This window comes from Somniosus microcephalus, chromosome 2 (assembly GCF_052327205.1).
Source record: "Somniosus microcephalus isolate GS21.2 chromosome 2, FLI_Smic_1.0, whole genome shotgun sequence".
Lineage (NCBI taxonomy): Eukaryota > Metazoa > Chordata > Chondrichthyes > Squaliformes > Somniosidae > Somniosus > Somniosus microcephalus.
In genome coordinates this window covers 129,564,765-129,581,387 of record NC_140988.1, presented here as the reverse complement: position 1 = coordinate 129,581,387, position 16,623 = coordinate 129,564,765, and the positions used below count along the sequence as shown (strand labels likewise).

Sequence of the window (16,623 nt, the reverse complement as noted above, 5' to 3'; positions counted from 1 at the left end):
ATGCATTGACTTTAGGAGCATATTTTTCGATCTCTTTAAACAATTTAAATTCCTTTTTGATAGTTCCATTAATTAATTATATTGGCATAAACTCAACAGTTAAAAAAAATTATGTATGAGATGCAAAATGTCATGGTGCAGCACAGTTTTTAATATTTATGAAATCAAAAGGATCAATCAAGAATATGAAAAGTATTAAAGTCTACCTTGCCCATAGGATACTTTAATTGTGGAACATACAAAATACAGCCTGTACTTTAATAGAGTGAGTTATGGTAAGAGGAACACTTTCCCAGTCTTCAATTAGAATCTGAGATTGTGTTAACAGGGAATAAATGCTCTAAACTTTAGCGGTCAAACCTTCAACAATTTTCACGTATTTAGAAATAAATTGTGGTAAAGCGCTTCAGAAATGAAAACTACTTCAACATTCTTGAGTATTTAAACTATTTGCATTCCTGCTCTTTAGTTATGCTAGGATTTATGCCTTTTATTTTTACATCTTCTTTTAAAACTATGGATTATGAATAATGGAAATTGAAATGAATTTTAAACCAATGCAGTAGTGCTCGATTTCTTCATGTAGAATTAATTTTCCATTTATTTTAATCCTACTTTTAAATATCTAACTTCTAAATATCTAACAAGTGGAGCGGGTCCTCATTGTCACATTTATTTTCATTTGAGGATCTTCTGTACATAGTTCATTCTGTAATCTTAGAATTCGTTTATTAAAATTGACTTCTTCCTCGGTTTATTTTTAACCTCTACATAATGCTGAAAAGGCCATCATCCCATTTGGGAAAACCTACTTGAACATTTCCCCTTTAAGAGTTTATTGCCATATGGGAACATACCAGTTAGTCAGTCTCGTGTAGCATTGCACACCAGGGGGTCTATTTTCCTGGAGCCGTCAGGCGGGGTTTCAGGCGTGTGGGGGGGGGGGGGAAATCCCATCCCGCCCAAAACCCGCCTCCATGTAAGTTTCAGGGGAGGCGGGTACCCGCCCCACACTGGGACCCGCCGACCCGAGGCGGGAAGGGATTAGTGCCAATTAACTGCCTGTTAACAGGCAGTTTTTAGCCTAATCCCTATTTTGAGGGGTGTCGTGTGGGATTCCCGACGGCTCCAAACCACGCCAGGTTAGAGCAGGCGGGCCGTCGGGTTGAAGGACTTGGAGGGGTCGCGATGTCGGTGTTCAGGTGAGTGATGGGTGCATGAGTGCAAAGGTAAGTGTGTTTGATGTGTCTAAAGTGTGCAAAGAAGTTTAAATTACCTGTACTTACCTTAACCGCCTTTCCTCCTCTAGGTTTCGGGAGCCCATCACTCAGCCGGCACTGAAAGCAAAATGGCTGCGATCTGTCAAAAGTGACAGCCTTCAGCTTTCATTGCCGGTGAGACTTCTAACTGAGTCTGTGTAGAAGGACTCGGGTTAGAAGTCAGACTGTCAGTGTTTGACAGCTTCAAACAGCTGTGAAACACTGATATTTCATCTGTCAAGACCTCTTGACAGATGAAATTTCAGTCTGTGACATCACCTGTTGCCGGGTGGCCCTTAATTGGCCTGCTGAGCCCACTGGGCGGGCTTAACAAGGTCAATCAAGGGAAAATCGTGTGGATTGGCCAAACGTCGATGTAGGCAGGACTAAAACCCGAAAGTTGTAGTCCCGCCTCCTTCCCGACAGCTTTATGAAAAGCTACCCCCGGGAATCTAGATCAAGTGTGATCCTCAGATGAAGTGGGGTTAGAGGACCCGGAATAATAGGACCAGAGTGAGACTTAATTCCGACCCCCTTTTTGAAGTCATGCATTCTGCCCTTTTATATTTCAATTATAAATTCTTCTGCGAACATTCATAATGGAGACTATCTATGTAAACTTGTCATGGTGTAATTATACTCTCCTGCCAGTGGTGGTACTGCAGCATCTCCACTGGAGGGAGAGAGTAATTATAGGGTAACAACTTTGTGTAGGGACTTTCTATTATTAATGTTCTTATTAGAATTTATAATGTAAAAGGTTGACAGGAATGATGGGCAGATGAGATATATATGCTTTCTCCACTATATACAGGCTTTTTAATTCTGGAAGTGTAGTTTCATTTTTACTCCTGCTTTAGCTGACCTGACTGCTGTCAACTTACAAAAAAAAATCACTTTGGTCCTTTCATGTCAATTTTCCTTCTTTGAAGTATTTTAAAGAAAAAAAGAAAGACTTACATTTATATAGCATCTTTCATGAATTCAGGACGTCCCAAAGCGCTTTACAGCCAATGAAGTATTTTTTGAAATATAATCACTGTTGTAATGTAGGAAACGCGACATCCAATTTGTGCACAGCAAGCTTCCACAAGCAACCATGTGATAACGTCCAGATATTCTGTTTTAATGATGTTGATTGAGGGATAAATATTGGCCAGGACACTGGTGATAACTCCCCTGCTCTTTTTCGAAATAGTGCCATGGGATTTTTTACGTTCATCTGAAATGGCAGACAGGGCCTCATTCTCATCCGAAAGGCAGCACCTCTGACAGTGCAGTGCTCCCTCAGTACTGCACTGGGGTGTCAGCCGAGATTATGAGCTCAAGACTCTGCAGTGCAACTTGAACCCACAACCTTCTAACTCAGAAGCAAGTTTGCTATCACTGAGCCAAGCCTCATACAATCCAAAACTTGCAAATTCACAGCAATTAGATTACATTCAATTCTTAGGTTGACATAGCAATGACTAATATTTAGTCAAAAAGCAAAATACTGTAGTTGCTGGAAATCTGGAAACCAAAGTAGAAAAAGCTGGAAATATTCAGCAGGTCAGGCATCTGTGGAGAAACAGAAGTCAGTCAGTGTTTCAGATCAGCCCAGATTATGAGCTCAAGTCTCTGGAGTAGGATTTGAACCCACAACTTTCAGAGAATAGAGTGTTACCGAATAAGCCACAGCTGACACTTTTGTGAAGATTTGTAATAGTTTAAACATTTTTTTTCTTCTGAGATTTTGATCTTTGCTGTCATCAGCACCCAACTCCAGAACTTGTTTTCATATTCTTAGTCGTTTGCCTGGATTCAGTGTTAGCATCTGCTTTCAAGATCTGCACACTTTTCCCCATGACTGATGCCCATGCGATGTATTTTTACAGGAATTTCCATTGCACTCTCACCAGTAACTATATTGTAAGCGTCAAGTTTGATAGAAATGTACAAGTCTATATGGCAGTTTTTAATGAGGTGTTGTGCACCTTCGAGCACATCTCAGCTCAGATTGAAAACAGAAGGCTACAATGGTGAACAACTCACTGGAACTACACTGGTCGAGTCATGATCTGTGACGATACAATCCCAGGGAGAAAATGTTGGGATCCTATGAGTCTTTCAAAACCACCTACAGATTAAACTAAACATCTACCTAAATTCAAAGCTCTATCATCATTCGTATCAACTGCATCCTTGAACTTTCAGAGTTTCTGAGCACTGTTTTTAGAATGACATCTGAACGCTTCAAGATTAATAAGATGCCAGAATAGAGCCAGTCTCAAAATGGAACAGTTTCCCTAGTTTGGATGGCTGTGTATTTGTTTTTATTTGGAACATGAGCTTCATTCAAAAATTGGAAGAACACACTTATAATACATAATAATTTAAGAATGTAATTCTTTATCTACACACTGATATGGGGATGTTCGCTGATGACTGCACAGTGTTCAGCGTCATTCACAACTCCTCAGATAATGAAGCAGTCCATGCCCGCCTGCAACAAGACCTGGACGACATTCAGTCTTGACCTGATAAGTATCAGGTAACAGTCGCGCCACAGAAGTGCCAGGCAATGACTGTCTCCAACAAGCGAGAGTCTAACCACCGCCCCTTGACATTCAATGGCATTACCATCGCCGAATCCCCCACCATCAACATCCTGGGGGTCACCATTGACCAGAAACTTAACTGGACCAGACACACACATACTGTGGCAACAAGAGCAGGTCAGAGGCTAGGTATTCTGTGGCGAGTGTCTCACCTCCTGACTCCCCAAAGCCTTTCCACCATCTATAAGGCACAAGTAAGGAGTGCGATGGAATACTCTCCACTTGCCTGGATGAGTGCAGCTCCAACAACACTCAAGAAACTCGACACCATCCAGGACAAAGCAGCCCGCTTGATTGGCACCCCATTCACCATCTTAAACATTCACTCCCTCCACCACTGGCATACCGTGGCTGCAGTGTGTACCATCTACAAGATGCACTGCAGCAACCCGCCAACGCTTCTTCGGCAGCATCTCCCAAACCCGTGACCTCTTCTACCTAGAAGGACAAGGGCAGCAGGCGCATGCGAACACCACCACCTCCAAGTTCCCCTCCAAGTCACACACCATCCTGACTAAGAAGTATATCGCCGATCCTTCATCGTTGCTGAGTCAAAATCCTGGAATTCCCTACCTAACAGTACTGTGGGAGTACGGAAAACAGTGGTTCAAGAAGGCGGCTCACCACCACCTTCTCGAGGGCAGTTAGGAATGGACAATAAACGTTGGCCTTGCCAGTGACATCCACATCCCATAAACAAATTTAAAAAAAGATAACGAGCATTTCAGGTTGAGAACTTTTCACAATGGACTTGTGTCAGTCATCGTTCAGCAGTTCAATCGAATTATTGCGGATTAGAAACTTTTCTTCTGAGATACTGATCCAAAGCTTTCAGGCAATTGGTAATTTGGTGCCAGTCGTTGTGGTGGACATCAATAGAATGGCTATCCCCTGACTTACCAACCTATCACGTCAGGTTTTCAAAAATGAGTGAGGAAGAAATTAAAATGAAGCTTCTACAAAGGAGAACATTTTTTTTAATCTCTTTTTTCATAGAATAGCTTGCTGTAGTCAATACTTCAACTAAATATTTATTATATGCAGGAAAATAAAATGCTGCTACTCAAATCCTCAATCAGTACTTAGATCTGCATAATGACAAGATCCAGATGGAGTAGGTTCTGGACAGAAGAGTTGGAATGTCAGGCAGGACAGAACCTTGACAATGCTAAATATATTTCCTTTATCAAACCCAATCCATTCACTCAAGTAGAATTAATGTTGTGCTAATAAGATAGAGGTGGGACAAGAAGAACTGGCACCTACGTTACGTCCTAAAATTAATGATCAAGTTCAGATCTGTATTAGTTTTCCCGTAAAGCGCTTTTTTGAAAATTAAAAACAATTCAGGTTCACAACTGATTGGGTGTAAACTATTGAAGTATTATCGATCTATTTTGATGAAAAGCCATTTTATTAGTGCTTCCACATTGAAAACTTAAAATTAATTCAAAGTAAAATTCTTTGTTCATGTCTTTTATTTCTCTCTGGCTGTAATTTGTGCTTTGGGACATCCTGAGGTCATGAACGGCACTATATAAATGCACATTTTTTTCTTACTTTATCTTTTCCTAATAAGTGTTTAAGTTTAACCACCTCTGTTACACACCCAAGCACTTCACAGGTCATATTTTTTTTTAGAAAGGTTGACTAAAGTCTGTTTATAAAGCTAATGTTCATAGAAATTGATGGGTTAAGCACCACCAATAACTTATTTCTATCTGGAAATGTTTAATTAAGCACAGCACTAAATATAAGCCCAGAAAAAAGCTGGAAATACTCAGCAGTTCAGGCAGCTTCTGTGAAGAAACAGAAGTCAAACAGTCGATGTTTTAGGTCTAAAAACCATTTCCTCAGGACTGGAAAATATTATAGATTAACAGCATTTTTAAAAGAAACAGAACAAGGGGAAAAAAATCTGGAAATAAATAAATGAAGGACCTGCGACGTGTTTGGGTGGAGAACAGGAGATGGTTAAATGGCAGAAGTGATATTGGCAGAAGACGAAAGGAGGCATAATATAAGAGAAATAAAAGGTAAGTCACAAAGTGCATAAATAGCTGAAGGGAGATGGGTAGAAAGGGAAGCGTGAAAAACCGGCAAGGAGCTGGCTACACTGACCTGGGCGTCTGGTGGAAGAACAAAAGCAGGTTGACACCAAGATCAACCCACCAGAAGTGTTTTGATGGGGACGGGGTTCTGCGCTTGATTTCCCAGATGTACAGGAAATTGCACCATCAGCAGCAAATGCAGTATAGCAGATTGGCAGAAGTACATGTAAATTGCTCTTTCACATAGAAGGAGCGATTAGGTGATCACTTTGGTGAACATCTCTGTTCGGCCGCAAATCTCCATCCCACTCCAGTATTGCCAACCCCACCATCTCCTAAATCAGGAGACAAACTCTTAAAAATCAAAAAACTCCCCACTCTTCCTATTGTTCCGGAGCTCACGTCAATCACCCAGGCCGGTGAGACTGACAGCCCTGAGCTACAGTTAGAAAATAAATATCAATCTAGCCCATCAGTTACAACATTTAATTAAACTAAATTAATAAGTTTCACAAAAAATGGTTCAAAGTTTTAATGGTTCTAAAGGCACACACCTGCGCTGTGAGTGTTTCTGACCATTTACCGGTGGTCTCCATTACCCAGCATGCCCCGGGCTCTCAGGTTTAGGTTTATTTTAGTAATTTCTGCCCTCCACTGCTCCAGAAGCACTTATCCCCACCTCCATTCTCAATCCCATCAGTGAAACTGACTTTCTGACTGGAGCTCCAATGGCGACTGTCTATACCCAGAATGTACCGCTCGGCAGATTGTCCCCTATCAATATCAGAGGAGCCCAGCGGTGCATACACAAATCGGCGTATTTTTTTTTTAAATCCCGCGATTTAGGCATTCCATTGTGAGATCGCGAGTGAAGATTTATTTCATGCCGAAATCGCGTCTCTCACGACGGAATCAAGAGAGTTGGCAATACTGCCACTCTCGCTCTGACCTCGCTGCCTTTGGTCTTCTACACTGTTCTAATGCAACTCAGCGTAAACTTGCTGAATTGCAATTATCTTTTTGCAGTCTTCCGGCTTTAACATTGACTTTAACAATTTCAGACCTTAACTACAGCTCACAATTTCTCTCTGGCAGTAGGTGCTAGCAATATAGGACAGGTGTGCTGCCACTTCTGGGAATGGGGGAGGTAGTTAGTTAATGCTTGGGTGGGGAACCCCACCCCTGGTCGGAACACTACTGTTGGATGTCACCTGCATCCTTGGTGTCAACCTGCTTTTATCTTCCACCAGACACCTGGGCCACTGGAGCCTGCTCTGCCTTCCTGGTTTTTCACACTTCCCTTTCGCTATTCATTCACACACATTATGGGCTGGATTTTCATTCAGAAGTCGGGAAGGAGGCGGGACTACAACTTTCGGGTTTTAGTCCTGCCTCCATCGAGATGCGGCCAATCCACGCGATTTTCCCTTGATTGACCTTGTCGAAGCCCGCCCAGCGGGCTCAGCAGGCCAATTAAGGGCCACCTGGCAACAGGTGACGTCACAGACTGAAATTTCATCTGTCAAGACGTGTTGACAGATTAAATATCAGTGTTTCACAGCTGTTTGAAGCTGTCAAACACTGACAGTCTTACTTCTAACCTGAGTCCTTCTATGCAGACTCAGTTAGAAATCTCGCCGGCACTGAAAGCTGAAGGCTGTCACTTTTGACAGCTCGCAGCCATTCTGCTTTCTGTGCCGGCTGAATGATGGACTCCCGAAGCCTAGAGGAAGGAAGGCTGTAAAGGTAAGTGCAGGTAATTTAAAGTTCTTTACACACTTTAGACACACCAAACACACTTACCTTTGCACTCATGCACCCATCACTCACCTGAACACTGACATCTCGACTCCTCCAAGTCCTTCAACCCGACGGCCCGCCTCCTCTAACCTGGCGTGGTTTGGAGCCATTGGGAATCCCACACGACACCCTCCAAAATAGGGATTAGGCTAAAAACTGCCTGTTAACAGGCAGTTAATTGGCACTAATCCCTTCCCGCCTCGGGTCGGCGGGTCCCAGTGCGGGGCGGGTACCCGCCTCATTTGAAACTTACGTGGAGGCGGGTTTTGGGCGGGATGGTGTCGGGACCCCCGAATTCGGGATTTTTGCCCTCGCACGCCTAAAAGCCCGCCTCACGGCGCACTGAAAATCGACCCCTAGGTCTGGTATTTTTCTCATTATTCTTCTGCCAATGTCAGTGTTTCCATTTAAATGTCTCCTGTTATCCACCCAAGCACTTCACAGTCATTGAATTTCATTTTTGTGTTTGTTTTTTTCCCCTTGTTCTGCTTTTTTTTTAAATGCTGTTCATCTGTAATATCTTCCGGTCATGAGCAAGGGTCTTAAGAACTGAAACAATAACTGACTGACTTCTGCTCCTCCACAGACGCCTGACCTGCTGAATATTTCCAGCTTTTTCTGTTTTGGTTTTCAGATTTCCAGCAACTGCAGTATTTTGCTTTTTGACTAAATATTAATCATTGCTATGTAAATCCAAGAATTGGATGTAATCTAATTGCTGTGAATTTGCAAGATTTGAATGGTATCAAGCTTGGCTTAGTGATGACACTCTTGCCTCTTGAGTTAGAAGGTTGTGGGTTCAAGTCGCACTCCAGAGACTTGAGCTCATAATTTTGGCTGACACCTCAGTGCAGTACTGAGGGAGTGCTGCACTGTCAGAGGTGCTGACTTTCAGATGAAAATGAGACCCCGTCTGCCCTCTCAGATGGACGTAAAAGATCTCATGGCACTATTTGAAGAAGAGCAGGAAATTTCTCCCTGGTGTCCTGGCCAATATTTATCCTTCAACCAATATTAATGAAACATTATCTGTTCATTATCTTGCTGTTTGTGGGACCTTGCTGTGTGCAAAATTGGCTGCCACAGTTCCTAAATTACAACAGTGTCTACACTTAAAAAACTACTTAATTGGCTGTCAAATGCTTTGGGATATCCTGAGTTCATGAAAGGCTCTATATAAATGCAAGTACTTTCTTCTCTCCTACTCATCTGCGGATAGGGATGATGCTGCATGGCAGAATTCTAGTCAAGAGGATGGTTATTGGGGACTTTCTCATTCATTCTGGAAGCTTGTGTTTGTTTTTACTAACATTTCAATCAAAATGAAATTTCCCTATGCAAAGACGCATTGAAGCAGACACTATGTACAATCCAATTAAATATTGGGAAGACTGAAGCCATTGTCTCCAACCCACGCCACAATCTCTCCTGCCTAGCCACTGATTCCATCCCCCGTTCTGATCACTGAGGCTGAACCAAACTGTATGCAAACACGGCATCCTATTTGAACCGAAGCTTAGCTTCCGACCCCATATCCTTTCCATCACCAAGACCGCCTACTTCCACTTCTGTGATATCACCCATCTCCACCCTTGTCTCAGCCCATCTGCTGCTGGAACCCTCATCCTTGCTTTTGTTGCCTCCAGACTCAACTGTTCCAATGCTCTTCTGGCCAGCCTCCCATTTTTCAACCTTTGTAAATTTCAGCTCATCCAAAGCTCTGCTGCCCATATTCTAACTCACACTAAGTCCCATTCACCCATCACGCCTCACATTTAAAATTCTCATCGTTGTGTTCAAATCTCTCCATGGCCTCACCTCTCCCTATCTCTGTAACCTCCTCCAGCCTTACAACCTTCCAGGAACTCTGTGTTCCTCCAATTCTGGCCTCTTGTGCATCCCCGATTTCCTTTGCCCCTCCATTGGTGGCTGTGCCTTCTGTTGTTTAAGCGCTAAACTCTTTAATTCCCTCCCTAAACCTCTCTACCTCTCCACTTCTCTCTCCTCCTTTAAGACACTCCTTAAAACATACCTCTTGGTCCAAGCTTTTGGTCACCTGTTCCAATATCTACTTATATGGCTCAGTGTCAAATTTTGTCTGCTAACGCTCCTGTGAAATGCCTTGGGACATTTTACTATATTAAAGGCGCTATATAAATGCAAGTTGCTGTTGTAGTTGCTAGAGAAACTTGCTTAAAGAAAATAGTAACTAGAAAGTCTGTTTAATTGTCAGTCTCTGGCAACTCTATCTTCAGAGTAGGCTTCCAGCTAATTTTCAACTGTCCAAACAGCTGAGCACCAGAGTGTATTCGGGTAACCAAATAGTGTAACTATGAATCCTCACCTGGGGCCAGACTCTACTGACTTTTTGCTGTCCAGCATTTTGGATGAGTACACATCTGGTGTGAGCCCTGAAAGCTGAAACTATTACCTGGTTTGAATTTCACAATCTGAAGAAATAATCATATTGGCTAATGACTGGATTGATCGGACGTGTCTATCGACTGCTCTTTGAAGCAAGTTCCTCAGTCGTGACTACGTATTAGAACCACCTGGCATCTCAAATCGTTTAAAGAATTGGTAATTATGCAAGGATTCATGTCGACATTAGTTGCTGCTGAACAAACATCCAGTGATGCACAGCCCTGTAGTTAATTGGGTTTCCCAAAATTATGTACGCTTATTCAGTCCTAAACTGCAATGGGAATTTGGGTACGAATTACACAAGTAGGTGTCTTGGGATAATTAAAGGGGAGGGTATTAGAAAGAATTGCATGTGTTAATCAGGGAATTATTTACTTTCTGTTAGAAATGATTAATTTTTTTTATTCGTTCATGGGATGTGGGCATCGCTGGCAAGACCTGCATTTATTGCCCATCCCTAGATGCCCTTGAGAAGGTGGTGGTGAGCCGCCTTGAACCGCTGCAGTCCGTGTGGTGAAAGTACTCCCACAGTGCTGTTAGGGAGGAAATTCCAGGATTTTTACCCAGCGACGATGAAGGAACGGCAATATACTTCCAAGTCAGGATGGTGTGTGACTTGGAGGGGAACTTGGAGGTGGTGGTGTTCCCATGCACCTGCTGCCCTTGTCCTTCTAGATGGTAAAGGTCGTGGGTTTGGGAGGTGCTGCCGAAGAAGCCTTGGTGAGTTGCTGCAGTGCATCTTGTAGATGGTACATACTGCAGCCACGGTACGCCGGTGGCGGAGGGAGTGAATGTTTAAGGTGGTGGATGGGGTGCCAATCAAGTGGGCTGCTTTGTCCTGGATTGTGTCGAGCTTCTTGAGAGTTGTTGGAGCTGCACTCATCCAGGCAAGTTGAGACTATTCCACCACACTCCTTACTTGTACCTTGTAGATGGTGGAAAGGCTTTGGTGAGTCAGGAGGTGAGACATTTGCTGCAGAATACCTAGCCTCTGACCTGTTGTTGCCACAGTATTTAAGTGCCTGGTCCAGTTAAGTTTCTGGTCAATGGTGACCCCCCCCCCCCCCCCAAGGATGTTGATGGTGGGGGATTCGGCAAAGGTAATGCATTTGAATGTCATAGGGCAGTGGTTAGACTCTCGCTTGTTGGAGATAGTCATTGCCTGGCACTTGTGTGGCGCGAATGTTGCCTGCCACTTATCAGCCCAAGCCTGAATGTCATCCAGGTCTTGTTGCACGCGGGCATGCACTGCTTCATTATCTGAGGAGTTGCGAATGGCACTGAAAACTGCGCACTCATCAGCGAACATCCCCATTTCTGACCTTTTGTTGGAGGGAAGTTCATTGATGAAGCAGCTGAAGATGGTTGGGCCCAGGACACATACACCCCCTTCTTCTGCTTCTTCTTACTCTCTATCTCTTTAGTCATCTAGGGCACTCTGGCTTTGGTTGCCCTACCTTTCCCCCTCGTGGGAATGTACCTAGACTGTACCCGAACCATCTCCTCTTTAAATCCAGGCCATTGTTCGATTACAGTTTTGCCTGCCAATCTTTGGATTTGGCCCGGATAAATTGGAATCATACTCAACGCACTGAAATTGGCTTTCCACCTAAAGTATATTTACTCTTGCTCCCTGTCCTTTTCCATAGCTAGTCTAAACCTTATGATACTGTGATCAGTGTTCCCTAAATGTTCCCCTACTGACACTTGCTCTACATGACCCACCTCATTCCCCAGAACGAGATCTGGCAATGTCTCCTTCCTCTTAGGCCGTAAAGGTACTGATCAAGAAAGTTCTCCTGAACACACTTCAGAAATTCTTCCCCCTCTCTGCCCTTTACACTATTACTGTCCCGGTCTATATTAGGATAGTTGAAGTCCCCCATTATCTCTACTCTATAATTCTTGCACCTCTCTGTAATTTCCCTGGAAATTTGCTCCTCTATATCCTTCCCACTAGTTGGTGGCCTATAGAATACACCTAGTAGTGTAATGGTACCTCTATTGTTTCTCAACTCTAACCAAAGGACAGAAGCTTGGTTAAAGAGGTAGGTTATAAGGAGTGTCTTAAAGGAGGAAAGAGAGGCAGAGAGGTTTAGGGAGGGAATTCCAGAGCTTAAGGCCCAGGCAACAGAAGGCACAACCACCAATGGTTGAGCGATTATAAATCAGGGATACTCGAGGGCAGAATTGGAGGAGCGCAGATATCTTGGGGGGTTGTGGAGCTGGAGGAGATTACAGAGATAGGGATGGGCGAGGCCATGGAGGGATTTGAAAACAAGGATGAGAATTTTGAAATTGAGGCGTTGCTTAACCGGGAGCCAATGTAGGTCAGCGAGCACAGAGGTGATGGGCGAAACTGGACTTGGTGCGAATTAGGACACGGGCAGCCAAGTTTTGGATCACATCAGATTTACGTAGGGTAGAATGTGGGAGGCCAGCCAAGAGTGCGTTGGAATAGTCAAGTCTAGAGGTAACAATGGCATGGATGAGGGTTTCAGCAGCAGTTGAGCTGAGGCGGGGCGGAGACGGGCAGTGTCATGGAGGTGGAACTAGGCGGTCTTAGTTATGCCACGGATGTGTGGTCAGAAGCTAATTTCAGGGTCAAATATGACTCCAAAGTTGCGAACAGTGTGGTTCAGCCTCAGACAGATGTTAGGGAAAGGGATGGAGTCAATGGCTGGGGAACGGAGATTGTGGTGGGGACCGAAAACAATGGCTTCGGTCATTCCAATATTTAATTGGAGAAAATTTCTGCTCATCCACAGGTGCGCAAAACCTGAAATAGAGCTTCAACCCATAATCTTCTAACTTAGGAGCGAGAGCGATACCAAGTCAAACTGGTACTTTCAAACTGTTATCGTTTGGCCTTGTGGATTTGTATGATCTTACATTTCTTACACTTAAACTGTTCCTTTATTTTGGCACTAAAGGATAGTGAGCTGCATGCCTCACTGGTAGACTCACCAAACATTGTCTCTGATGAGACAATTCTTTTACCCTGTTATTTTTGCCCAAATTAATTCAGTTTTACTTTTCTCGGAAAATACCATTGGAAGGAGGATTCAATTTTTTTATGTGCTTTAGCTTTTCTTTTAGACCCACAATTGTACAGTAGTCCAGACAATTGTGATCTTGGCTGACTCGAGGCTAGAAAACTGGATTGTAGAAACATATTTCATTGTGGTCCCTGCCACAAACTCCGTTCCCTAGCCACTGACTCCATCCCTCTCCCTAACATCTGTTTGAGGCTGAACCACACTGTTCACAACCTTGGTTTCATATTTGACCCTGAAATGAGCTTCCGACCACATATCCGCAGCACAACTAAGACCGTCTATTTCCATCTCCGTAACATCGCCCTTCTCTGCCCCTGCCTCAGCTCATTCGCTGCTGAAACCCTCATCCATGCCTTTTTTACCTCTAGACTTGACTATTCCAACGCACTCCTGGCTGGCCTCCCACATTCCACCCTACGTAAACTTGAGGTCATCCAGAACCTGGCTGCCCGTGTCCTAACTTGCACCAAGTCCCGTTACCCCTGTACTCGCTGACCTACATTGGCTCCCGGTTAAGCAACCCCTCGATTTCAAAATTCTCATCCTTGTTTTCAAATCCCTCCGTGGCCTCGCCCCTCCCAATCTCTGTAATCTCCTCCAGCCCCACAACCCCCCCGAGATACCTGTGCTCCTCCAATCCTGCCCTCTTGAGCATTCCTGATTAAAATTGCTCAACCGTTGGTGGCCATGCCTTCTGTTGCTTAGGCCCCAAGTTCTGGAATTCCCTGCCTAAACCACTCCGCCTCACTACCTGTCTTTCCTTCTTTAAGACGCTCCTTAAAATCTACCTCTTTGACCAAGGTTTTTGTCACCTGCCCTAATTTATTCTTATGTGGCTCGGTGTCAAATTTTTCATCTTTTAATACTCCTGTGATGTGCCCTGGGATGTTTTACTGCATTAAAGGCGCTATATAAATACTTGTTGTTGTTGTTGCTACATTCTTGCATGTTGGAGCCCACACACTCTTTGCAGGTGCCACTTCATGGCCAAATATTTGCCATGTACCTTTCAAGGCTATCTTCAAGGCAACTATTTGAAGCACTTTGCGAGCTTTCACAAAGCACTATAGTCTGCACGGGACATCTCCGAGCATGTTCCAAGCACCCTGAATATACAGATCTCCCGACTCCCAACACCAGTATCTACTCTACTTTGGTATACTTTAATTCTATGTGAAGGTTAACCTACTAAGGAGGAATGTTCGATTAAGTAATGCAGGCATTGGTCTTCCCTTTTCTTGAAAAATGTTCATTTTACACACACGAAACTTACCCATCATTTTTTTGTTTGACCAAATGTTGTTTGGAGCTGCTGTTATCGTGTAAGTTACTTTGCTATTATTGTGCTTCGGGTCTCCATGCTGCCTTCTGCAATCCAGGAGTCTAAGGGTGGAATTTAGAGCAAAGGCTTATACACAGGGTGCTGGCCAATCATCTGACCTATTATAGCTACACATGACATGGAAATGAAGAGGGACAGTGATCCGAAGGTCCTCTCTTTCCAACCCGCCCCCCCACCAATCTAGGATGATGGTATTTTCCACTTTGTATGTCAAGGTTATACTTTCATTGAGGAGGAAGGTGATAGCTATGATAGTTAATCTAACATTCTCTTTTCAAAAAAAATAATTGCAAAACTGACCTTATTTCAGGTGCCATCAGTTCCTGTCCCATTTGCATCTAATTTGTTCTGCAACCATTTTATCTATGACAGTTGACCCTTGTTTTTTTTAAACTGCTCGTTCAGAAAAGAAAACTGATAATCCAATTTTTTAGGTGGTGGAATCTGTGCAGATTTATCACTTATGTCTGTGTATGTCAGTAAAAGGATAGTGTAATTGTAACAAAATGTAATTTACACTGAAGTTTACTTTGTCATACACAGTACTAGTCAGTCATGGCTTTATTATATTGTGAAATGCAACTTGGCTATGTTTTGTCTGTCTGGAACATTTAAAATAGTTATCTAATGTTCCTACCTTTTTATATATAATAAAGCTTTTGATCAAATCATTAGCTTTTTTAGCTGATTAGATTTTATTTTTAGAAATTGTTCTCTATGATGACTGTGGTGCTGTTTTTTAAACTTGTAAGTGTGGCTTCATTCATTGTCGCATTTTTATTCCTTTTTCAAGTTGCAATTGATGAAGTTCTGTTCAGTACTGTGAACTTTCTATGTGTGTGCTGTGAAAATGTACCCTAAATTTCTTCTCCCTTCCATTCTGCCCTTGTTTCTTCACAGTCATTGTATACAGCAGATTCTAGAAAGTGTAAATCATTGTCACCTTAATGGCATAGTTCACAGGGACCTGAAGGTCAGTATTTACCCATGAACTGCAAGCAGAAATACATTCATAGGGGGTGGGAAAACAATCTGAAAGATCTCCCTTGCCTCAGCACAATCTGCATGGTGCCTCTTACCAATTTGCAAGTCCACATGTCTGCTATGCATCATGGCCGAAAGCTTTCAAACTCAATTGGGGAAGTCTTTACAATTTTAAGGTTCTGGACACTGAACATTTCTTAAAAACTTTTGTTTGAATTGTTATGGTGAAAAGTGTGGGTGTGTAAATATGTTGTAATCTTTTTAATCCGTTGCTTATGATGCATTGCTGCGTGTGAAATGAACACCACTTCTGTTCTGAGACTTAGGCTGTGATAGCAACTATTTGCACAACTGGTCACACGTTACTCCATTGGAATATGAATAGGCAATAGATGAAAATGAGAAATTATAAAATGTTAAAAGCATGGCAACACTCTTTTTAAACCTAAACCAAAAGCTATATGTTGACTACAGTGTTTGTAACCTACCTCATGTATAACAGAAGTATTGATGAAAAGTGCAAAATGATTGGCAGCGAATAAACTAACTTTCATTTGAAAATCACTTGTTTGCCAAAGGTGGTGTCATGATAACCATTATGTTGAACTAAGTTAATATATAATTGTTAAAGTAGCTACCTGCTACTGTTTTCTCATTGGCTAATTGTAACTTCATGGTTACCACTGAGTGTCTAGCCAGTACAGTAATTCTTTCCCCTTATTAATCTGCTAAAAGAAGGATGTTTATGCATCTAGTTGAAGTAAATGAAAGGAAGCTATGAACGCTTGGTTAATGAGCCAAAGGTTATTCTGCTGGAGCACGTGTGTTTAGGTCCTTTAAGGATGATTCAGAAAAAAACACCAGTTGTTTGCTATTGACTATGAAACCAGTCTCGCCAACAGTACACAGAGAGTGAGTGTCAGCTTGGAACTAACACACGCCCCTGGTGTTTGCATGCAGTCATTGCATTCAGCAGATCCTGGAGGCTGTGCTACACTGCCATCAGATGGGTGTGGTCCATCGAGACCTGAAGGTGAGTGATTTGAAGATGGTGATAATTTAAACAGTTCAAACAGTTCTGCAGTCATGCATGTAGTAGAATCA

General features: G+C 42.9%; 1 protein-coding gene across 46 annotated transcripts in view; it reads left to right on the top strand.

Moving 5' to 3' along the window:
- The window catches only part of LOC147122949 (calcium/calmodulin-dependent protein kinase type II subunit delta), a 508,322-nt gene that overhangs the window by 350,096 nt on the left and 141,603 nt on the right, over positions 1-16,623 (top strand). For 30 of the 46 annotated variants that reach the window (XM_085962273.1, XM_085962277.1, XM_085962279.1 and 27 more), the window contains exon 6: positions 15,436-15,508. In XM_085962273.1, coding sequence (XP_085818399.1) covers positions 15,436-15,508 — 73 coding nt within the window. Of the gene's footprint in view, positions 1-15,435; positions 15,509-16,479; positions 16,553-16,623 lie in introns of all 46 variants that reach the window. The other 16 variants (XM_085962275.1, XM_085962278.1, XM_085962320.1 and 13 more) reach the window with 1 other exon arrangement.